The sequence below is a fragment of the Monodelphis domestica genome, chromosome 1 (assembly GCF_027887165.1).
Source record: "Monodelphis domestica isolate mMonDom1 chromosome 1, mMonDom1.pri, whole genome shotgun sequence".
Classification (NCBI taxonomy): Eukaryota; Metazoa; Chordata; class Mammalia; order Didelphimorphia; family Didelphidae; genus Monodelphis; species Monodelphis domestica.
In genome coordinates this window covers 124,777,394-124,803,335 of record NC_077227.1, presented here as the reverse complement: position 1 = coordinate 124,803,335, position 25,942 = coordinate 124,777,394, and the positions used below count along the sequence as shown (strand labels likewise).

Here is a 25,942-nt window from a genome sequence, read left to right as displayed (position 1 = left end):
ATTGACATACACATAAAATTAAGAACTGTTAACCAAACACAAGTGGTCAAAGATTTGATAATAGGCAAAGATCTGAATGGATGATTCTTATAAGAAGAAATAAAAATTATCATAGAAAACAAAACAAAACAAACTTTAACATGATTTCATCAGTTCAAGAAGCTCATAAAAATAAGGCACTCCATACCAGTAAAATTGGCATCTGCTCTTCAACTTAGTCTTAAACAGTTACATAGACCACTGGGAAATTAAACGACTTTCCTTATTGTTTATAATCATTAATAATAATAGAAACTAAAATTTAAATAGCATCATTGCCTCCAATCTTACTTGTGGCCACATATTCCAGGAAATCTATTGAAATCTAGGGGAGGCAAGTTTAGTGTACGGGGTCTGAGACTCAAATTCTAATCTGCATTGCCATTGTATGACTTTGAATAAGTAATTTTTCTGTGCTGCATTTTCCCTCCCCAATTTGTAAAATAAAGAGTTACTATGAGATTCTATAATGATTTTCATTATTCTAAATTAGTAAGTCCAATGCACTTCCAGTATTGGGGAAGAGAGAGAGAGGGCAGGCAGTGTTTCTTGTTGCTGCAGGTACAGACATCCCCCACTGCTCCATCCTTCCTCCCCAGTACACCCACACACTGCTTTCTTCTGGGCTCAGGAAACAGAAGCAGAAGCTTTGCTTCTCTCTGGCGCGGGCGGCTCCACAGCAGCCTGACCAGAGGGAAGGAGGGAGGAAGGGAAGGTAGGTAACTGGGGCTGCATTACAGGAATCGAAGAAGAAATATCAATTGGGCAACAATTTTTCTCTTCCTACATTTTGCCCGCTCCAAATCCTACCTCCCCTATACACCTCAGTTGTGGGGAAAGGGAAGTGATTCGACGTCACTGACTCTGACATTTCATTCACCAAATGCAGGGTGGGGGTGGGGGGTAGGGTGGAAGAGAAGTTCTGGGTAAGTCCTTCTGTCTTTGCCAAAGCCTGGGGAAAGCAGTTGGAAAGCAGCTGATGCTCTGCCCACTTCGGCCAGACTATGCCCCCAAGCAGTGCTTAGCGATCAACCAAGGCAGTGGGGAAGCGAACTGGCTCTCTCAGCTTATTGAGAGCCCCTCCCTCATAACCCCATCCCTATCCTGGCACAAGATTTAATCTTTGGCATAGACGCTTGACTCAGGGTATGGATCAAGGCAGCCTCACCAAAAAAATTGCTCCAAGTAAGGTAAGAGAGACCCCCCTCTCCAAAAGCCCCCCCCCCCATTTTCTTTTTCTTTTCTTTTTGCTTGGGGGTTGGAGGTTAAAATTTGGGTGAGAGGGTGGGGTCTTTCTGAAAGGAAAGGCAAGAGAGGACAAATGTCTTGGATGTGTGGGTGGTCTTTTAGGATTCTTTTGGGAGAATCCTCTGTACCCAGAGTCTGCCTCTAGTTCAACTGTGGTCCGAGTTCATGCAGTGGGGTGGGAGACAGGATTTTTACGTGAAACGGTTGGGAAAGTCCCTAACGCCCTGGATGCCCACACGCATAAACATACTAAGGAACAAGCCCACTCGTTCTGCCTCCTGGGAGGCATATATCGACACCCACAGTACATTGTATACCCACACATATCCACCCAAGATCCTGTTACAACATTGAAAACCCTAAGTGACAGAGTTCAGGACCGCGGACAGGTACACAATCTCCCCCTTCAATGCAGAGACCCGGGATTCCAGAGGATTGCTGATTTTCATTTAATTAGGTTTTTTCTTCTTTAAGGGGGAGGACCTAACCATGTAATGTCGCATCTAACTTCATTAAGAAAGACTCTAAAATTGTAGGAAAAGAAAACAAAGAAAAAACCCGCTGAACTCGATTTCAAAAATCTTCAAACCCATTGGATAAACATCCTCTTTACCCCTGCCCCTCTACTTCCCATCATTGCATTAGAAAAAGGTTGCTCAGAAAAGCACTACTAAGTTTCAGCAAGAGCTTAATTATAAGATTATGTTTCCTGGGCTCTCAATACGTTTCCTTAGCTTTGACTCCTAGATTTAGAGCTGGAAGGAATTCCAGTGGCCATGTAGTTCAACCCTCTTATTTTATAGATGAGGAAAACAGGGGCAGGGAATGTCACACAAGCAGTAAGTGGGATTTTAATTCAAGTCCTCTGACTCCAGAACCAGTCTTACTTCCACTTTGCCTCTTCAAAGTCACATTGAATTCTTTTTCTGAGACAAATTAGCAATGTGCTGAAAAGTTGAAAATGACCAGAAGGTTCATATTAAATTTGATTTTTCATCCAAACTGTTATATAATTCTTTATATGGAAGTTTAAATTGCTTGTTAAGAGCCACTAAAACCTCCAATTAAACAGAAACAAAAACAACAGCATCAACAAAGTTTTCTATTTAAATTCCTACCAGTTCAAAATGCTCAATATCTAGCATGATGTACATTATTGCTCAAATGACTGAAGGGTCTTGACTGACAATTCTATGAGATCATTTCTACAAGCCATATCGGTTCTATGGCATACTCCATTTTTGGCCACCCTTGGGGGTGTCTGAATAGTCTAAGTGGACAACTCAATATTATTAAATAAATCATGCTTGTTTATTTATTTACAAATAAATGTGCTATTTAATTTTCCAATTAATAGTCATTTTACTTTTTGCTCAAGAAACATGGTATATGTCAGAAAATGTGAGTGAATGGAATATAAATGGGAGGGGCAAGTCAGGATGGGATGAGTTGATATAGCGGAATATGTTCCTTTGCCAAATGTCCAAGAAAGAGGACTTTGGCAAGAATCAGAGTAAACTGGTCTAGACTCAGTCTTACCATTATAGAGTTTGTGTGACTTTGGACAGTTTCAAATTCATTCAGTATCATTTTCCTTAGCTGCAAAGAAGGAATGACACTTAGTTCATGGTGCTGATGGGAGGATAATATGAAATAATGAATGAGGGTTTTTTTCTGTTAAAACCCTTATCTTCCATTTTAGAATCAATTATATTCATGTAGTTCCAAGGCAGAAGAGCAGTAAGAGCTAGACAATGGGGGTTAAGTGACTTTGCCCAAGGTCATGTAGCTAGGTAGTATTTGAGGCCAAATTTGAACCCAGGATCTCCTTCTTCTGGGTTTGGCTCTCAATTCATTGACTCACGTAGCTGCCACGATACATGAAAGTTTTAAAAAATTATCAAAAGCTCTGGAAATGTTGTTAACATATCAGTGAAAATAAGTATGATTCACATGAATTAATAACTTTTCAATGTGTGAGTAGGGGACTTTTTTGAATATAAATGTATTCTTATCTTCATTTGAAGTAGCACCTATGTGACTGTTGGTGTTATTGAAGGACTAAGATACCTTCTGACCCATTGTGATATCTTAACATGATTCTTCTGCTGATTGTATTCACTTGTGTTGGCACATTTGATATGCTTACTATCATGTGAACTGTTTTGCTGTCCTTATGACAGATCAATGTGATTTTAAGGATACACAAAACTTTGAAAAGGCTAAATTTAAAATGCTGACTTAATTTTAGCTCACAACTTCTAAACTTAACTTTTATTTTAACCCATGGCTTATCTGCTGCTTCTTGTCATGACCCCATGAATGAGATTTGTAGGTTTGCAGCAGTGAGCAGTAAAAGGATTTTTTATCAAGCTTGAAAAGAAATCTCTGACATGAGAATTCTTCTGATTCAGGCCCACAATCCTTCCAGACTTCTAATTGCTGACATACTTCTACCTATAAATGGTTTCCATTCTTTTCTCTTCCTTTACTCTTGGTGACATGAAATGCACAGAAAGTAAGCTGAAGAATTGGGGATGAGAATTCAGTCATGATGAGGGTTGTTTCTTATATAATTTGTTTCTTTTTTAGAATACTTATTATGAAAAATGAAGAATCTACTGTCAATGAAAAATTCAGAAACCTGGAGTACTAAACGGAGCAACCACTCTCAGGTCACATAGAAAGAAGTGGAAAGACAAGAGGAAAGGTTGCCATGTTGTATCCTCTGGGATAATGCTGTTTGGTCAGCACCAGTTATGACGTTCATTGAGGTAATTTCTCATGATAGTTAAATCCATTATCATTTTGTCCAGATTTTATTAATTTGGGTTCTTATTTTTGTAAGGCTTATTTGAACAACAATAATAGATTAAGACTTTCTGACAGACATATTTTAAAGTTTTATTGTTTAATGATGGATTCCATAAATTTGTGATGGTTTATACACATTGAAAGCCCAAACAATTACAATTTACCAAAACAAAATAATCTCTATATTCAATCCTGAGGCATGAAAACTAATCTCAGAGTTACATAGGTAATTATGTTTAGGTTTTAAAAATGCTCATTTTTCTGAGGAAAAGAATTATGGTAATGACAAGACACTAGAGTTTCACTAATAAGGAAAGCCTCCATAGTTTAGAATTCATTTAAGGAATTCAGTTTCACTTCATTTGATATAGAACCTAAGGATAGCATTGTAGTAAGATTATGGTGTAATCAATTATAATTATCTATGGAAACATATAATTAAATGTACTATTTATGTATGTGCATATGTATATATATGGTGCTATGGAAAGAATACTGACCTCGGAGTTAGAGGACTTGGGTTGATGATTACTTTCTGTGTAAACTTGAGCAATTTACAACCTCCAGACTCAGTTTTCTCATATGGAGGAAGAAGGGCATAGACATATTCGTCTTTGATGTTCCTTCCATCACTAGATCTTATGTTATTACATAACATATGGATATAACTTTTTAGCTTATGGAATGTTTTCACATTGATTACAACAACCTTATAATAATAACCTTGTAAGGGGAAGAGAAATTATTCTTATTCCTTTTTGTATAGATAAGAAAATTGAAGCTTAGAAAAGTTAAATTCAAGTCATTTTGAATGTTGAATTGAATTTCTCTTTCCTGAGTCAGTTTTCTCATTAAAGATATGAACACGTGTCATGACTATCTCATAAGAGTTGTTATAGTATCAAATGTAATAATGAGAAATAGGTAGGCGTTTCAGTGGATAGAATGCTGGACTTATAGTCAGGCAGATTTGAGTTCAAATCTTACTTCAGACAACTTATTGGCTGTCTGACTTTGGACAAGTCCCTTAACCTCTTTCTTCCATTCCTCACCTTTAAATTGGGGATAATAACAACATTTGCATCACAGGTTTTTTGTAAGTATAAAATGAGATAATGTGTAAAGTGTTTTCCAACCTCAAAGTGCTAGCTCTCATGATTATAATTATTTTTAATCTATGAGAGAACACTCTGCATATGTAAGGTATACACATAAGATCATAGTTCTCTAGATAGATGGAACTATGGAGGTCATTTCATTTAGTCATCCATCCTTATTACACACTAAAAAGGTGATTGTGAATTGCCTACGGCTAAGTTGTAGCTGGCTAGTGGCAAAAGACAAGATCTAAACATAAGTCCCCTGTCTCACACTCTAACAGTCATTCCATTATATAATACAAGATTGATGGGAAAGACTGTTATTACAATACTCATTAGTTTGAATCACCATGTATTTCAGGATTCAGAGTTTTAGAAATTAAATAAGAGCAATAAAGACCTATGCCCATTACCTTTTAGTTCTCTAGGGCAATGGTATTAAACTCAAATAGAAATAAGGAGTCACTATGCCATATGAAAGGTTCCCTAGAGTCAGCATATTGACTTGGTGCCTTTTGTTCAGTCATGTTTAACTTTTTGTGACCCTATCTGGGGTTTTCTTGGCCAAGATACTATAATGAGTTTCCATTTCCTTCTCCAATTCATTTTATAAATGAGGAAACTGAGGCTAATGTGTCTGCGGTTAGATTTGAAGTCATGAAGATGAATCTGTCTAGTCACTGCATCGTCTATTTGCTTGGAAACCAACTCAGAAAAACACATATTACTATTATTCATGTTCTATTACTTTTTAAGTTACCAATTACATTTTTAAAAACCCTTACTTTCCGTCTTGGAATCTTTGTTTTGGTTCTAAGGCAGAAGAGTGGTAAAGGCTGGGCAATGGTCACACAGCTAGGAAGTGTCTGAGGTCAGATTTGAAGCTAGGACATTCCATCTCTAGGCCTGGCTCTCAATCCATGGAACGACCCACCTGTCCCCTCCCAATTACATTTTAATTTGGTTCTAGTGGCCCTTTGTTTGGCATATCTCATCTAGGAATCCTGAAAATAGCCAATAATGAAATACTTAGGAAAAATTTCCAACTCCAGAGAGATTGTATCTCTTTCCTCATTTCTAATATTTCTTTCTATAGGGAAGCTAACAGAGGAAGAAACAAATTCAATATCCAAATCTCTTGAATTCTACTAAGGTACTAATCAAAGAAGTTTAAAATGACACACTGTAACTGTAACTTAAAGAATCATAGTATAGGGAGGAGTAAAGAGAAAGATGATTTCTAATGTCTCTAGTCTACTTAGAGGTAAGAAAAATTATATAACAATTAAATTGACAAAACTCAAAGAATATTAGAGTTGGAAAGAAATTCAGAGATTATAAGGAAATGTTCCTTAACTTTAGAGAAAAGGAAATTGGGGTCTAGAGACATTAAAAGAATTAACTAAAGTCACAGAACTATTCATTGACAAAGATGGTGGGACCCAATGCTTGACAATTTCCAAAGCAGTTTTTTTTTTGCTGTTGTTGTTTTTTGGTGGGGGAGATGCAGATAGGTGTACAGTGGATAGTGTCTGGCCTGGAATCAACAAAGTTTGATTTTGAATCCAGTCTTGGAAACTTATTAGCTGTGTGAAAACAGGCAAATCACTTAATACCTGTCTTCCTCAGCTTTCTAATTTTCAAAATGGGGATAATAATACCTTCCAGTGTTTTCTTGTGGATAAAATAATATTTGGAAAGCACTTGGCAAAATATTGGGAATATGATAGTTATTGTTGTATTTTACCATGGTATCTCACTTAATCCTCCCAGTAACTCTCTGAGATAGGAATAGTGATTTGTCCAGTGTCAAGTAGCTATTAAAATGGAATAGCCAGGACTAGACCTCAGGCTGTCTAGGGTTGCATCACTGGGTCCAGGCTGAATAATTTGAGGAGTGTTGTCAAAACATATTCTCCTCATTTTAACGGGATATCCCTAACTTCCCATACCATTTATTCACTCAGTATTCATTCCTTTGGTTCTTAAAAGAATTTTAGTCTTTACATGCCCCATGTTGCTTCTCTGATTAGAATATGAACTTCTTGTGAGTAAGGACTGTCTGGGCATTATACTATAGACAGAGATCTTAGCAAAGTGCTTAACACATGATAAGTATTTAATACATACTTTATCATTCCATTCCATTGCATTCCATTCCTTTATAAGTGAACACAGGAATGGTGTACACTTCAACAAACAGCAGGGCATTTAAGAATAGAACCCAGCTTAAGGACTTGTAGGAGGAAATGGAGACAAGAATCAGAACTCAAAAAGGGATTTTGGTTAGTACCAAAGGCAAACATTGGCTACTTTGCAGTATTGAATGGGGCTGGGAAGGAACTAGTTTGCCAAGTCAGATAATTTGAAATTGGGCATGGAACTCAGAGAAATTTAACTAAGCGGTTCTCATAATATAGATGGTATTAGAAACATTTTAGGAAAGAAGTTCTCAGTTATCAACCAGCTTTGTGATAGTCACTTAAACTTTTTTAGCTTCAATTTCCTCAAATGTCAAATAAGTGTGATGGCTTAAATGATTTCTAAGGATCCCTTTCAGATCTAAATTTCTATGACCTAGTTAGAATAATAATTGCCAGCACTAGTTTATGGCTATTTCTATGTATCATTGATTATAGTAATATCGCTAACATTTATTTACCAAATCAAAATTTGAAAAGTGCTATCTATCTATCTATCTATCTATCTATCTATCTATCTATCTATCTATATACATACATACATCTATCTATCAGCTTATATAATCTTCATGCTCCATAATGTAGGTATCAATTTCTGTTTTATAGATGAGGAAACTGAGGAACAGAGTGATTAAGTGACATATTAAGGGCTACATGGCTAGGATTTGAATTTGGGTCCTATTGACACAAAGGCTCTTGTCACTATGCCATATTGTCTCTCAGTTTTCAAAAGAGACCATGAAATCATAAAAGAAAAAAACCAAATGCAACAAATTAAGATAGTTTTGATTCACTTAAGTGATTATTCGACTTTATACATGGTTTCTGTCTGCCCTTTTAGTCTCTAAAATTGAAGTTATTCAGATAGAGAAAAAGCATAACTATTTCTTTTTAGGAGTGGGGCAAGAGTACAATAAGTTTATCTTTGCTTTGGGAAAGTGATTCTTGTTAGTACGAATATATTCTTATAGGAATATGAATAAGATATTGCTGAACATCTTATGATCAAGCAGCACAGTGTTCTCTCCAGTCATTTTGGAGGCTTATGAAATAATTTTGGATAGGCTTCCTGTCAAAGGGGAATCTTGAAGAAGGTATGATAGACAAGGAAACATACTATTTGTCCTTTTTCTTAAGCTTCAAGTATGTTAATAAATAATTTTTTCCTTTAACATAACATTTGGGTAGATAGTTGGCACCGTGGATAGAACTCTATACCTGAAGTCAGGAAGACATCTTCCTGAATCCAACTCTGGTCTCACATTTACTAGCTATATAACCCAAGGCTAGTCATTTAGCTCTGTTTGCCTCAGTTTCCTCATCCATAAAATGTTTGTATTCATTTCCTCATCTGTAAAATAAGGTGGAAAAGGAAATGGCAAACCACTCCTGTATCCTTGCCAAGAAGATGGGGTCACAAAGAGTTGGATATGACTGAAGACAACTGAAGCAGCTGTTTCCAGATGAAAATATGAAATATTTCCATGTGGTCCCTATAGTATTTAGGGAATTAGAAAATGTCAAAACTTAGAAATAGTCAAACCAGCAGAATTTTTTTAGTACTAATTGTATCTGGCTATGCTACAAAATGGAATTGAGGAACTAATGAATAAGAGAACTTCAAAATTCTATATTTAATAAAAATATTATACCTTAGCAAAAGAGAGTCCTTGATCATATTTTGTGCATATGTGTATGTTTCAAATTTTTATTATGCAATGGAGGTAGGATAGGAAATAGTCCACTGGTCAGAGAAGAGCATGTCTGAATCTAAAAGATCAGACAAAGACAAAAGATAAAAAAAGCAGATCAGAGCAAAGGAGAGCTTTCAAAGTGTGGATAAGCAGTTTAAATTGGAAACAGAAGGAAGTGGGGAGATAAGTAGGCATCCTCAAAATAATAATGAACATGGCTGTAGGAGAAAGAGCTCTGTGTTTCCATTTGAATAGTCACTGAATGAAAATCACAAGATGAATGTAATAAAACCAACAGGTAATAACATCAAACAAGCACATTTTTGTATGAACTGATGTCAGTGTGATAAAGATTTGATTCTGCACACAAGCCAGTTTCCCCCTTAATCAATTAAGGCATTTCAATTTGGAAGGGCATAGTAAGGAAACAAACATGTACAGGTTGCAAAATGACTCATGGATTGTGGAGAGAATTGTTTCAGAAGCTTTAGACAAGAAAGGGATCCTGAGTTTACATATACTTACCAGAATGGCATCCTTTCCCACCTCCGTCCCTTCTTAGCTGTTGTTGCTGAATAAGGAATTCACATAGTACAGTATGAAGAATTAAAAACTTTAGGCTTGGGGACCTCTCCCATTTTCCTAAGATGGAAATGTATTTTTACAAAAATATTTTCCCCTTCAGAACATAATTTCAAAGTGTTCTAATGCAGGTGGATTCATTAAATTTCTCTAAGAAACATATTTCAATGTAGAATTGTCAAGAAGCAAGCAAGCCGGGAGCAACTGGGTAGCTCAGTGGATTGAGAGCCAGGCCTAGAGATGGGAGATCCTATGTTCAAATCTGGCTTCAGACACTTCCCAGCTGTGTGACCCTGGGCAAGTTATTTAACCTCCATTGCCTTACTACTCTTCTGCCTTGGAACCAATACACAGTATTGATTTCAAGATGGAAGGTAAGGGTTTTCAAAAAAGAAGCAAACAAGCAAAAAAATAAATAAATTTACTTACAATCACAAGAAGCTATAGCAGCAGCATTTAGAATCCACCAGCAGAAATCTTTCCTGATTAGAAAACAAAGACAAATTGAGTGAACTTAATGAAACATGAGGGGAAAATCCAATAACTCTGAGATAGTTTAGAATCTAATGATAATGGGATGGAATGAAGAGTGAGGCTAATAGGTTATTTTCTTTTGCCCTGAATCTAATTTTCCTTCTGTCTTCAGTATTTCTGTTTGTAGTACTTCTATTCCCCTGGTTTTCCATGTTTGAAACTCAGGAGTCATTTTAATCTTTTTCCTCAATTTCATATTAATAAAGGTAGCAAGCACCTTCAATTCCTTTTCTGTGGTGCTTCTAATTGCCATCAGCTTCTTTCTTTTCCTACTTTCACCATCTCAGCATAGGCCTTCATTCTCTATAAGCATTATATTAATTGTTGTTGTTGTTAGTCAGTCATTTCAATTATTTCTTATTTTTCGTGATTTGCCTTTTACTTCTCCAGCTTATTTTTTCAGATAAGAAACTGAAGCAAACAGGGTTAACTGATTTGTCCAGAGTTACACAGCTTATAAGTTATCTAAGGCTGGATTTGAACTCATGAGGATGTCTTCCTGATTCCAAGCCCAGTGTTCTATCGGCTTTACTTCTAGCTTCCCCCATAAATATATATACCATGGCAATATTTATTATGAATAATATTAATGCAGTTTTTAACTGATTCCCCCCTGTACTTTTTCTACTCCCCACTTAAAGTACTACAAGTAATCCTTCCTACATGTATAGATCTGGTCATTTCACCACTCTGGCTGCTTGAAGTATTTTTTCCTTGGCTTGGTGACTCTTGAATTTAGCTATTATGTTCCTGAAAGTTGTCATTTGAGGATTTTTTTCTAGAGGTGATCTGTGAATTCTTTTAATTTCAATTTTATTGTTTTGTTCAAGGACCTCTGAGGAGTTTTCTTTGATAAATTCTAATAATGTTATGTCCACAAGTTTTTTTTCTTGATCATGGCTTTCATGTAGTCCAATAATTCTCAAGTTATCTCTCCTAGATCTATTTTCTAGGTCAGTTATTTTTTCAATAAGCTTTTTTATGTTTTCCTCTATTTTTTCATTCCTTTGATTCTTCTTTATTGTTTCTTGATTTCTCATGAAATCATTAGTTTCTAGATGTTCAATTCTGATTGTTAAGGCCTGATATTCCTCTGTCAGTTTTTGGTTCTTTTTTTTTTTTTGATTGACCTATTTCTTCTTGCATCACTTTCATTCCTCTTTCCCACTTTTCCTCTGCCCCTCTTAATTGTTTTTTGAAGTCCTTTTTGAGGACTTCTAGAATCTGAGTCCAATTCATATTTTTCTTTTGGACTTTGGGTGTGTTTCCTTTGCTTTCACTGTCCCCTTCTATGGCTGTACCTTGTTCTTTGTCTCCATAAAAAATATTTAGAGTTAGGTGCTTTTTTTTTGTTTTTGCTCATTTTCCCTATCTAATTATAGGTAGACTTTGGGGGATGATGTGATGGTCTGAGGACTGAGAACTCTTAAAGCCCTCTCCCCTTGGTGATTCAATTGACCTTAAGATGCTGATAGTTTAAAGACTGTCTCAGGCTTAGTTGTAAACTTTTGATCTCACTCTGACCTTGATCAGGTCAGGAGCTATTGATCCAATCAGGCACACCCTTGATTGTATTGCCCTGAAATTTAAGCAAAAAGATCAGTATTTAGTTCTTAGTACCCAGTACTATCAACCACCCCAAAGTGTGAACTAAGATCTTATCTCAAGCCCAGACTAGAATTCCCTGAACTAGGACTCCAAACTTCTCCACAGGTTTAAAATTTCAAAGGGTATGGGTTGGCTTGTACCACTATTTGCCCTGGCAGGATCTCAGGATCTGGATGTTGGCTTGAGTATAGATACCTAAACCTCACACAGCAGACGTGTGGTGGGGGTGGGTGGCTTGTTCTTCCCTCCTTACTAGAGCTTCTTGCTGGCTCTCCTCTCCTCTCGCCCCAGTGGCCCAATTGTTCTTTGCCTGCTTTGGGGTTTTTTCTTTACTTGAAAGTTGTTTCAATTTGTCTCCTTGTTGGTTCTTTCACTCCTGTTTTTGTTTTGAGGTGATATTTTAGGATTCTCATGGTGGTATGGAGCTGATATGGATTACTCCACCATCTTGGCTGTACCTCTGGAAGTCCCATTTTAGCACTCTGATAAAAATATGTAGTATCTTAGCTTCTCAAAGATGGAAAAGATTTCAGAAGCCATCATATCCAACCTATAGTAGATTGATAATCCCCTGCAAAATACCTTTAACAAGAAATCATCCAAGTTTTACCCCAAAATTCACATGTGGTCCCCCCCGCCATAATCATCCTATTTCTGGATATATCTATTTGCCTCTTGATTTGTCAGGATATCACTTTTCTTTAAATTTAGATGAAATCTTCCTCTACATCCTTTACTGGCTTCTTCCAATTCTCCCTTCTGTGGCCAAATAGAAGTCTAATCCCTTTTTAAACAAAAAGTTCCCAAGTACTTGAAGGCAGATATTAATTTCTTTCTTTGTCTGGTTAAAGCTCCATAGTCTTCTGTTCCATGATCTTGAAGTCTTTCTCCACACTAATTGCTCTCCTATGGACATTCTTCTTAAAATAATAAGATGCCTAGAACTAAAGATGAGACCAGATGTGGTTAGATCAGGGATGAGGATACACAGTGCTACTCTAATCTTCTTACCTTTCTCATTTTGGAAACTGTCTATCCTTGAAGAGCACAGTGGCTTTTCTGACTGCCTGATGACACTTATTGAACATGCAGTCAATATGACTGTTTTTTTATGGGCTATGATCTAGTTATTGAAGGCATCAGGAAAGATCTTATGAGGGTTATGGTCCTAGAGCTAAGCTGTGGAGTAAAAGTAAGAGGTCTGAGATACAGAAGTGCAGAGAGAATGAGTGGATTCCTGCTATATGGGACAGCATATGCAAGGGCATGGAGACAGGGAATGGAATATCATGTCTACAGAATAGCAAATAGGATAGTTTGGACCACATATTAGATAAAAATAACATGTGTGTGAATATATACACACATATGTGTGTCATTCCATATATATGTATATAAAACACAATATGTGTGTGAAAATATAGCCGGGATCTTGATTGTTAAGGGCTTTGAATATAAGACAGATGCATTTGTATTTTACATAGGGTTAATAAGGAGGGAGTAAAGTGTTTTCAGCAGGAAGTGATACTGTTAGACCTATGACTTAAAGGAAAGAAGGGAAAGGATATATCTAAGAATGAACCATGCAACCAATAAATAATCATTTATTCAGTTTCACTATATATTGGGCATTGGGTTAAACACTAAGGATTCAAAGGGAAAAGCAAAAACAGTTACTTACCTAAAGGAGTCTATATTCCAATGAGGGAGAGAACACACACACACACACACATATATATATGAACATACTAGCTGAATTAAGTATAGATGGAATTTGGGAATGAATATCAACTGGGGTGGGAGGAGAGACCAGGAAATGTCTCCTGGTAGATGTACTAGAGGAGCAAAATCTTAAAGGAAGCCAAGGATTCTAAGAGTCAGAATTTTGGAGACCTCCAGTATCTTTGCCAATACAACCCCCAAATGAGGTCATGAAGATTTGTATATGACCAAAACAATTCAGTAACAGCAATGTGTTCAGAAGGAAGTAAAATGTCAGAATACTGGGGAAATTTTACATTTTTACATTTTTGAAAATTTACATTTTTGATTTATATTTACATTTTTGAAAAATTACTTTGGTAGCTGAATGGAATAAGGATTGGAGTGGGGAAGAGACTTGAAGAAGGGAGGCCAATTAGAAGATTAGATTAGAAGCTGAAAGTGACATAAAAGCAAAAGATGTCAATATTTTTAGAAGTGTAGCACTTTGGCATTTTTGTAGAAAATGAACAGGAAAAGTAAAGTGCCTGAGGCAGGTAAACCAATTAGGCATCTATTGCAATAGTTGAAGTGAGAGGATGTGGGCCTGTACTGGTATTGTGGCTAGAGAAGTTGAGAGAAGGGAATGGATCAAAAAAGAAATTGTACTGTTAGAAATAGCAAGACTTAAAATTTATTGGATAGGAGAAGTAGGAGAGAGTGAGAAGTTAAGGATTATACTGAGGTTAGGGCATGACTCTTGGTAACTGAAAGGAAGTGAAGATTTCAACATAACTAGGAAATTTAGGAATATGATTTTGGGGGGGCAATAATGAGTTCTTATTGGACATATGGAGCTTGTGATTCTTTTAGGACATCCAACTGGAAATGTCTAGTAGGCATGAACCACAGGAGAGAAAATAGCATTGAACGTATAAATCTGGGAGCCATTTAATAGAGATGATAATTGAACTCTTGGATGTATACAAGATCAAGGAGAGTTTAGATAAAATAAGTTTATACAAAAAAGTAAAGAATTGGGTGGTAGGACATGGAAAACAAGCCATTGAAGGAGTCTTAGAAGGAGGATTCAGACAAGTAGGAGGATAACTAAAATTGATCAGTGTCAAGAGAACCCAGAAAAGATGGAGGTTGGTGCGGTGAAAAGTCTAGTCAGCATCATCAAATGCTGCATAGTGGTCAAGAAAGATGAAAACTGAGATAAGGCCATGGGATTTGACAATTAAGAAATCAGAGATAACTTTGGAGAAATTTTCAGTTTAATAATAAAATCAGAAGTTAGATTGGGAGGGTTTTAGAAGTGAATGAGGGTAGAGGTGGAAGCAATGAATGTAGATTTTTTTTCAATGAATTTGGCAGTAAAATGGAGGAATAATATTAGGGTTTTAGTCTGAAGGGATGGTAGAATAAAGTACTTTTTTTAAGGATTGGAGAACATGGAATTCTTCCCTCAGTTCAATTCTTTTTGAATTCAGCTGAAATGCCACCATCTTCATATAGTCTTCCATGATATAGTTTAGTTATGGATTTATCCCCTTCTAATTCTAACAAAGTTTGTTTTGTATATTATCTAAACTGTGTATTTCTCTTCTAGAACCAAAAGCAATGCTTTGTACACAGAAGGCATTTAAAAATATCATTTCCATGATTAGATGAATGAATGAACATTTCTATGCTCTTTTCTCCACAACAACCTTTAAGTATATACAGCAGATACCATTATTATTCCCATTTTACAAATGAGGAAACCAAAGCTAAGAGACACCAAGTAACTTACCCCAAAAGGAAATGCCAAGATTTGAACTTAAGGCTTCTTACTACTTCTTACTTACTTCTTACTTCTTTTTTCTATAACACCAATAAATTTTGTTGTTGGAACAAACTAGAGCTTCATATGAGCAGTCAAGCCAGATATAATTAAAAATGTGCATTTATTTCAGTTATTTAAAGCTAATCTTCAAGTCTTTAAAAAGATTTAGGAAGCTCAGATATCCCAGTGCTGGACATTCAGAAAACAATGATCATGAGCCATAATTCATAGGATGAACTGAATCTGTTCACTATGTCTTATTCTACTGTACATATGTCAACTCAAGAACAGCCTAACTATTTCACTTTGCCTTTATTTTTATCTTCTTCTGGCATATTCCATTCTTTAATGGATATCCTCTGTGTTGCTTGCACTGTTGTTCTCTAAGGTGAGGCCCACACTTTGAAATTCTGGCAGGTCCTACTATGGTAGAAAGGCTTTGAATATTGCTTGCCAAAAGACTGCATCACCTTTCTAAATTCAAAAAATCCAATTACTACATCACCATGTAATGATTTAAAAAAAAACTGTTGTTATAGCAACTTATAAAGACAATGGAGAAATTATGATCAGAATCACTGAAGGATGTGTTGACAATGATGAAATCACAGATCTTTCAAATATTTAATTATTTGATAGTATTATCTGTTTTAACCCACTAAAACTGGAACATGTGATCAACATTAGGTGTAAGAAACTAGGTTTCCATGAAATAAATAAATGAGGCTTTGGAATGAAAAAGTGGAATCTTCATCATAACAGGAAGCATCTAGAATTAGGAGTGATACTCAAAGAAACAATATTAAAGTGAACGGAGTATAATAAAGGAGAAAGAACACTTTGAGATTACTCAAACTATTTTCTCACAGTGTAGGTTATATTAAAGTAAATCTGGAGGAAACTGACCAAGGGAAATATAGAATAACATGCATGCAGATCTGCCAGGGAAGATACTAATGAATTTGCCTTATGAATTATATGGGCACACACATCTTTCGCTTTATGTAAGAAGTACTAGGGCTCAGAATTGACAAGGTGGTTTGAGAATGTTAAGCTTATGTTTGTTGGGGATATGAAGGAACATATAACAGTGTACAGATTTGATAGCTCCAGTCGAGAAATATGTCTTTCTTTCAAAAACCTGTGAATGGAAATGTTTTCTTTCCCTTGATGTTGGGCAACTTAAAGAAAGGAGAATTTACTCTATCAACAAAGCTACTCAGAGAGCTGTATCAAACAAATGAAGATTGTGACATCTGCTGGAAAAGCAGTGAATATTACATGAAAATGGATAGTTGGGGTTTTTTAGCAACTCTTGGAAAAAAAAGTAAGCATTTCCATTTAAAAATAAAATTTTCTTTTTATCTATTGTTTTTATATTACCCAAATTTCCCCCTATATACTTTCTTATACCCCTCCTAGAGAATTATCCCTTATAACAATTATTTTTGCATTTTGTACAAGATCTTTCTTTTTTATTCAAGGATATTTTGTTTTCCAAATTGCATTTAATAACAACTTTCAAAATACATTTTTCCAAAATGATAAGACCCAAATTTGTCTCCCTCTTTCCCTTCCATCCCCTGTCTCAGAGATGGTAAGCAAATAGATCTGGATCATACTTGTATTATGATGTAAAACATACTTCCATATTGATCATTGTTGTCAGAGGGGACTCATAAAAAAAACACCAAAGCCCCAAAATATAACCTTAAATGTGGAAAAAATAAATAAAAATGAAGTGTGAAAAATAAAAATGAAAATAAATAAATAAATAAACCTTAAATGAGAAAAAACCTAATGTGGAATATAGTATACTTTGATCTGCATTCCAACTCCAACTGTTCTTTCTCTGGAGGTGAGGTGGATAGCACTCTTTATCATAAGCCCTTCAAAATTGTCCTAGAACATTGTGTAGCTAAGAGTACATGAGTCTTTCACAGTTTAATCATCATACAATATTGCTATTACTGTGTACAGTGTTCTGATTCTGATCGTCTCACTCTGCATCAGTTCATGTAGGTCTTTCCAACTTTTTCTGAAGTCATACTGCTCATTATTCCTTTTAGCACACTAGTATTCCATCACCAACATATGCCACAATTTTCTCAGCCATTCCCCAATTGATGGACATTCACTCAGTTTCCAATTCTTTCTCACCAAACAAACAGCTGCTATAAATATACAAATAATTTTTTAAAAGAGGAAGGGAAAAATTAAGTAATTCTTATAAAAAATTACCCCAAATAAGACATTATGTGCAATATTTCACACTCATGGATTATCCACCTCTGCAAGGATTAGAGGGAGGTGTCTTCTATTTCTTCTCTAGAGCCAAGTATACTTGTAAGATGTTTTTTTTTTAAATTTTTAAATTTTCTATTTTTAAATTTTATTTAATTAGATGATTTAGAATAATTTTCCATGTTTACAAGACTCATGTTCTTTCCTTCCCCTCCCTCCCTGCCATATATGATGCACAATTCCACTGGGTTTAACACATGCCATCGATCAAGACTCCTTTCCTTATTATTAGTATTTGCACTAGGGTGATCTTTAAGAGTCCACTTTCCCAGTCATAGCCCCACCGATCCATGTGATCAAGTGGTTGTTTTTCTTCTGTGTTTCTTTTCTCACAGTTCTTCATCTGGATGTGGATAGTGTTCTTTCTCATATGTCCCTCCGAATAGTTCTGGATCATTGCATTGCTATGAGTAGAGAAGTCCATTACATTCAATTGTGCCACAGTGTATCTGTCTCTGTGTACAGTATTCTCCTGGTTCTGCTCCTTTCACTCTGCATCAATTCCTGCAGGTTATTCCAGTTCACATGGAATTCCTCCAGTTCATTATTCATTTGAGCACAATAGTATTCCATCACCAACAGATACCACAATTTGTTCAACCATTCCCCAATCGGAGGGCATCCCCTCATTTTCTAATTTTTTGCCACCACAAACTGCACAGCTATGAATATTCTTGTATAAGTCTTTTTCCTTATTATCTCTTTGAGGTACAAGTCCAGCAGTGCTATGGCTGGCTCAAAGGGTAGACAGTCTTTTAGTGCCCTTTGGGCATAGTTCCTAATTGCCTTCCAGAATGGTTGGATTAGTTCACAACTCCACCAGCAATGCATTAATGTCCCAATTTTGCCACATCCCCTCAAACATTCATTACTTTCCCTTGCTGTCATGTTAGTCAATCAGCTAGGTGTGAGGTGATACCTCAGAGATGTTTTGATTTGCATTTCTCTGATTATAAGAGATTTAGAATATTTTTATGTGCTTATTAATAGTTTTGATTTCTTCATCTGAAAATTGTCTCTTCATGTCCCTTGCCCATTTATCAACTGGGGGATGGCTTGATTTTTTGTACAATTGATTTAGTTCCTTATAAACTTGAGTGATTAGAAATTTGTCAGAGGTTTTTGCTATAATGGTTGTTTCCCAATTTGTTGCTTCCCTTCTAATTTTGGATGCGTTAGTTTTGTTTGTACAAAACCTTTTTAATTTAATGTAATCAAAAGTATCTATTTTGCATTTTGTATTTTTTCTAACTCTTTTGTGGTCTTTAAATCTTTCTTTTCCCAAAGATCTGACAAGTATACTATTCTGTGTTCACCTAATTTACTTATTGTCTACTACTTTATGTTCAAGTAATTCACCCATTCTGAGTTCATCTTGGTGTGACATGTTGATCTAAACTTAATCTCTCCCATACTGTTTTCCACTTTTCCTAGCAGTTTTTGTCAAACAGTGGATTTTTGTCCCCAAAGCTGGTATCTTTGGGTTTATCATTGACTGTCTTACTTAGGTCACTTACTCCAAGTCTATTCTACTGCTCCTCCCTTCTGTCTCTTAGCCAGTACCATATGGTTTTGATGATCACTGCTTTATAGTACAGTTTAAGATCTCATACTACTAGGCCACCTTCCTTTGCATTTTTTTTTCATTATTTCCCTTGAAATTCTTGATCTTTTGTTCTTCCAAATAAACTTTGTTATTGTTTTTTCTAATTCTTTAAAACAGTTTTTTGGTAGTTTGATGGATATGGTCTCAAATAAGTAAATTACTTTGGGTAGGATTGTCATTTTTATTATGTTAGCTCATCCTACCCATGAGCAATTAATGGTTTTCCAATTATTTAGATCTAGTACCCTTGTAAGATTTTTGACAACATTTAATTTCAACTGTCTTTGTGGTTACTATTCTTTCTACTTACATTATTAGACATTATGTATTTTATTTCCTTAGCTCTGCTTGTTTCGCAATGCATCAGTTCATAGAAGTCTTTCTATGCTTCTTTGCATTCATTTACTTGTTATTTCTTTTATTGCAGTAATATTCCATTCCATTTTACATTTTCCTCCCTTGTTTTTATCTTACCAGGTGTGGTTGCTACTCTTCTATTAATCTGGATCTGGTAAAATGGATGAAACCACAGAACTGAGGACGGATGGAAATTCACTCTTAAAAGCTGTATGGCTAGGAAGGCTTAGGCTAACAAGACTCTTACTGGAAGGGGGAGCCTACATTAATGAAAGTAATGACAAAGGGGAGACGGCACTCATGGTGGCATGTATCACTAAGCATGTAGACCAACAGAGCATCAGTAAGTCCAAGATGGTAAAATACCTGTTAGACAATAGAGCAGACCCCAATATTCAGGATAAATCAGGAAAAACTGCTCTGATCCATGCTTGTATTAGGAAAGCTGGAGGAGAGGTGGTTTCCTTGTTACTGGAAAATGGTGCTGATCCTAGTTTAGAAGACCGTTCTGGAGCATCAGCTCTGGTTTATGCCATTAATGCTGATGACAAGGATACTCTGACACATCTCCTAAAGGCCTGCAAGGCAAAGGGGAAGGAGGTGATAATTATCACTACTGATAAATCATCTTCAGGCACCAAAACAACTAAACAGTATCTTAACATCCCACCTTCACCGAAGTTTGAAGATAGGCAATCACCTGCTTTGTGCATGTCCCCATCTGATATTGAATTAAAGACACCAAATTTGGGATCCCCTCCCAGAGAAAAGGAAGATGATTTCTTTAGCCTTCATTCAGGGCGTTCAAGTGGGTGCCATTCTATAAAGGTTCCCAGTGAAGCTTTGTCACCCACCAGAAAAGTAGGTAACCTCAAAAGAGCCCGCTTGCCCCAGTTGAAAAGGCTACAGTCAGAACCCTGGGGCTTGGTTGCACCATCTGTGCTAGCAGCTTCTTCTCATCAAGAAGAGACCAAAAGCGTCTGTGCAGATGATGAAATCATCATGGGCATCAATGACTTGTCCTTCCCCAAAAGGGCACCCCTCTCAAGGAATAACAGCATTGAAGGCAAAGACTCCACTCTCTTCCCAACTGTTAATGATCAAGTTTTGAAGATCCCATCCACTTCTGCACCAGCATCATGGAAAGCAGCCTATGAGAAAAATCAGCCCATTCATCAGCGCCTAGCCAGAAGGAGTACTCTTCCTGCTGAGCAAGATAATTCAAGCATCACCACCTCCGGATCAGCCACCATTAAGGATTCAACTTCTCTCAGAAGGTTAGAAAATGGTCACTATGATTCAGATATACAGCTCGGTGGTGACTCATCAAATTCCATGTCCCTTGACAGTAGTAAAGTACCATTAGATAGGAAAAAACTCAACAGTTCTCACTTGGTTTTATTTAATGGCTCTCGGGAATCTCTTGATGGGGTGCCTAGCACTTCCCCAGGCTCGGTTCGTCGCAGACCCCCCAATTTGTTGGAAAGACGGGGTTCTGGAACTCTTTTACTTGATCATATTTCTCATACCAGGCCTGGATTTTTGCCACCTTTAAATGTGAATCCTAATCCACCCATTCCTGATATCAGGTCCAGCAGTAAACCTTCTTCTCCACTTGCTAGTGGCTTAAAACCTATGGTCCCTGTTGCTCCAAATTCACCAAAGAGAGTTGATTTAAGAAATAAAAAGAAGCTGATCAGAAGATATTCTATGCAGGTTGAACAGATGAAGCAACTATCAGATTTTGAAGAAATAGTGACCTAGTAGCTATATTTCAGATTTTTTTCCAAAAACAAAAACAAAAACCAGAAAACTTGTAAAAGGAACTATATTTTAGACCAGTAAAATAATGTAGATTGTTGCTACACAAAAAATATTCCTTAATGTTATTCTATTGCTGCTTCAGAATAGATACATATATGTGTATATGCATATATACATTTGACTATGTACTTACATCTATACATACACATGTGTGATGTGCATATATATATAACATATATAATACACATGTATGATGCTATTTCACCATTATTGAAATCATCATTAGGTTTTTTGATGGTCCGCTGTAGCATGCAGTAATTTGGATTTTGAGATGGTTTAAAAATGTTTTTGTTATGAATGGAAAAACCTTTGAATTTTGAAAGCAACATTTCAAAAATTGTTATTTGAGCCAGTAACTCCAATCATTTTCTGTTTGTTAAATAGAAAGAAAACAAGACTTTCAAAGACTGGGTGAATTATGCCAAGTTTAAGGAATTTATAAAGTGCCTAACAAGAAACTGAGGCTTTAACTTTTGTCAAAATGTGCAAAAAGTTGACACAAAACCCTTATGTACTATATCCAGGTCTCTGTGACCATGCTAAAAAAAGAGTTGAACTTTTCTCAAAAAGATTCCAGTGCTGTAATGCTGCATGTCATTATCTTGAAAAGTGGAGGTTTTACTGTGGTAGAGCTGACTTATAAAATGGCTCATAATTACCCAGATTCAACAATATGGAAGATCATATGATGCCCCAAGATCCCCCAAGCCTAATATATCAGTTGGCATACAAAACTATTATCAGTCCTGACCCTTCCCCCTACACAATAACAACATTATAAAATGTCCCTCTATTTTAGTATGATTCATAATTTTGCAGAATCTGGGGTGAAGTTCCTGCAAAACCAACAGTGAGGATTTTTCATTCAGAAAATATCTTGGTACAAGAAAATTTAGGGAATTACATATCTAAACTCAGAATGAGGCTTGATAAACTTATATCCTCAACTTCATGTGTTCAATATTCTACATGATATTAAGAGAAATTTTTAAAGAATTCTGCAGGGCACAAAACCAAATGTAGAACTGATAATTATTTAATGAATGAAGCCTATGTACTTACCTAATCTAGGTTCTAGGCTCCCCTCTATTATCCAGGGCATCTCAAGTAATGTCAATTTATCTGTTTGAATAAGTAATCAAGATATTGTGATGATGTAGGAAACCCAGTCTGGAGCTCAAAGTCTTGAGTTAGAATTCCAGTTTACTGTAGGTAGTCTTGAGCAACCCTCGGTATTTCTCTAGGTTGGGTATTCTCATCTGTAATAAAGAGCAAGTTGGACAGATGACTTCTGGGTACTTTTGAGCTAAATTTTTGTTTCTATGAAAAGTAAATCCAGATAGCTTTCTCCCTGTCCCTTCCCCTAAAACAGAATGAAATTCACTAGAGAAATGGTGCTTTGCTTTTTTTTTCCCCTTTCTCCCCTTTCTTCTTCAGTATCCCAGGTGGTAGTCTAACCAGATTTCAGATGAAAAATTACTTGGTTGTCTTTCTTTTCCACACCTTCCCACTTGGTGCTTGGACACAATTGTTTCCCAGTTTTAAAAAAATACCATGGTTAAGGAATTAAATAAAAGGAAAAAGGAGAGCCATGAGTTTCGTTAACCACTCAAATCATTTGGTTTATTACTGGTGTTTACTACACACCTCAAACAATAGAAGCCTCTTCTTTTAAAGCAACAAATATTACTGGGCAGTGGGATCTTTGGCAAAGGAGCATTATCAGTTAAAGGTAAAATTCTAAAAAAGAGTGAGTGCTGATAACTGTTGTCCCCAGCTCCTCCTCTAACAATACATGCTTCACAGCACTTTATTCATCACTGTTGTTAATGTCAGTTAAGTCCTCAAGTAATACTGTCTAGCTATAAAAATAACCAGACCCAAGCAAAAAATAAATAAATAAAGTTTTAATAGTGAGGCAGCCTGTGGTGTCAGGGAGAGAGTCCTGGTTTAGGAGTCTTTCTACCACTTACTGGACTGTGTGACCATGGGCAAGTCATTTGGCTTATCTGTGCCTCAGTTTCCTCATCTGTAAAATGAGGATAATAACATTTCACTACCTACTTCAGATGATTGTTATGGGGACAGCACTTTGTGAATCATAAAACTCAATATAAATGTAAGTTATTAACAAGAATAGCTATTTTAGGGCATACTCAGAAGAGTAATGTAGTCTAAATGTTCATCTGACTATTTTATATTACTTAATGCAGGTGAAATGTTAGCCAGAGTCAACTGTATATTAAGAATAGATTATTGATTTCACAGATACATAGTAGAAAATGTTCTCTAGTCATTCCTTTGCTTATGTCAGCTGCCAAATATTCCTCTGACCTATATTTATAAAGCAGCCTTCATGATAGCACAATCACATTCCATCGCTACATGAAAATGCATTAGCTGACCTAGACTGTTCCAAACCATCACCAACAAAATACCGCAGCATAATAGTTAATGCATAAACCAGCAGTTTTTGTCTGTGTTAAACATGGTACAAGAACATTCTCTTAAAGTATATTCTAGATTAAAATATGCTTTTTAGATCAAAGGTGAGTGTCTATTTTTAGAGCCTTAAAATTGCTATTTGCATTTCCTACATACTGTAGTGTCAATATGGAATAAATATGCTTGAGGTTATAGTGAATTCCAGGCCTCTTCATGTATCTCTCAAGTTCAAGATGGTGAATAGAAAGCCTAGAGTTCTTAGCTTACATTAATTTTCTAGACATTCTGAAATCTCACTTTTTTTAAAACAGGTCCTCAACTTATTTAGGAATTCAGTTGAGTAAATGGTGCCCTTGCAATACAGGCTGTGTTCTGAGCTTCCAAATTCTATATGTTGGGACTTAGTATGTGCTAAGTGCTGCTTGAGCTTATTATTCACTACTGTATGCCATTATGTTATTTATTTGGGTTTTATAATGTGTGCAAAAATGATGTTTAAGTAATCCATGGAACTGGTTAGACATTTCTAGAATATTAATAAAGGGTTTAGTGCCATTCTTCTATATTAAACTTTCTTTTCCTATTTTTTCTAATGAAAACCAAATTGCAAAATCATGCCATCTTTTTTGTAAGATAAGATTGACTTGTCTGACCAAAACCAACTAATTTAAAAACCAATATTTTACATTTTGCTTAATCCTACCAGTAGCCCTTATATAGTTTAATGTATAGAGGTAATAGGTAGCAAATGTTATTCTTGGAGTTTTAAGTAAGAGAACACAGATGGGGAAATCTGAGTGATTCAGTGGATTGAAAATCAGGCCTAGGGACAGGAGATCCTGGGTTCAAATTTGGCCTCAAATACTACCTAGCTATGTGATCTTGGGCAAGTCACTTAACCCCCATTGCCCAGCCCTTAGCACTCTTTTGCCTTGGAACCAATATACACTATTGATCCTAAGACAGAAGGTAAGGGTCTAAAAAAAAAACCAAAAGTGCACACGGATAGAGATGTGTAAAGCCAAGTCACAAACACAGTCACTTAAGCTTGTAAATGGGCAGTTTAATCAAGAATTATGAGTTTTATCTACTGTGGCTATATGAAAGAACCAAAGAAGACATAAGAAATACTCAGCATGAGAAGGCATGAAGAAGTTGTGGTGTACTAGGGACAGGAATATCTGACCTGAAGAAATAGTTAATTCTATGTGACCTTGGACAAGTCAATGAATCAGTCAATGAACATTGATTAAATGGCTACTATTTTCCAGGCACTATGCTAAGTACTGGGAATATGAAAAAGAGACAAAAGACAGTCTCTGCTCTCAAGGAACTCACAATATAATCAGTTAACCTCTAATTAGCCTCAGTTTCCTCATCTATGAAATGAGTGGGTTGGGCCAGGTGGCCTTTGAGTTCCCTTCAAATTTTAGATTAATGATCATAAGAGCCACCAAGTATTAATTATTTCTTTGAAAAGATGCTAAACTTTCCTATGATTGATCAAGCTCTTCATTTTCAGTTTGATTAGCATTCCCCTGTCTCTCACGTTTTCTCAGCAGGTAGTCTGCCCTTAAACAACTGGTGAATAATTCAGAAAAAAATATTCAGTGAAACCACTTTGGGGGGACATGACATGATACAGGAAGAACCAAAATAATGATTGACTAAAATGTTCATATAGTGTGTAAAAATCCTCTTACTGAATTGTTTAGTTATCTTTTGGTCTACAAGAAATTTTTATGTTTCACAGAACTGACTGAATATATTGGCATTGTGTAAATATGATCTTTATTTTCTCATGGCAAAGATGGAGAAAGGTGAAGACAGTTGGCAAGGAAAGTAGTGCAGCCCAAAGTTTCTGAGGACTATACTTTTCAACCATATTTATGTACAGTAACCACTCTTGGGCACTAGTTACTATTCAGTCCCCCAAAGTGACTTTCTTTGTCCTTGATTCTCTCATCAGGAAGCACAAAAAGCCCAAGTTTGGTTAGTACTAAAATGTCAGCAAGTCATGGCAGCCTTGCAGAAAGATTCAAAGTATCTATGCA

General features: G+C 36.0%; 1 protein-coding gene across 2 annotated transcripts; it reads left to right on the top strand.

The window, feature by feature from the left end:
• Positions 1-466: 466 nt before the first annotated feature.
• ANKRD34C (ankyrin repeat domain 34C) lies at positions 467-24,458 on the top strand. Of its 2 annotated transcripts, none has more exons than XM_056806126.1 (3): positions 467-1,229; positions 3,880-4,061; positions 19,740-24,458. In XM_056806126.1, the coding sequence occupies exon 3, from the start codon at positions 19,779-19,781 to the stop codon at positions 21,381-21,383; it is 1,605 nt and encodes a 534-aa protein (XP_056662104.1). In that variant the 5' UTR covers positions 467-1,229; positions 3,880-4,061; positions 19,740-19,778; the 3' UTR covers positions 21,384-24,458. The 2 variants fall into 2 exon arrangements, with proteins under 2 accessions (XP_056662104.1, XP_007479354.1); XM_007479292.2 differs by having other exon boundaries at positions 648-754.
• Positions 24,459-25,942: the final 1,484 nt, after the last annotated feature.

What these genes read in the sequence shown, in the direction of transcription:
- ANKRD34C (XM_056806126.1), top strand. Translation starts at nt 19,779, where the DNA reads ATGGATGAAACCACAGAACTGAGGACGGATGGAAATTCACTCTTAAAA.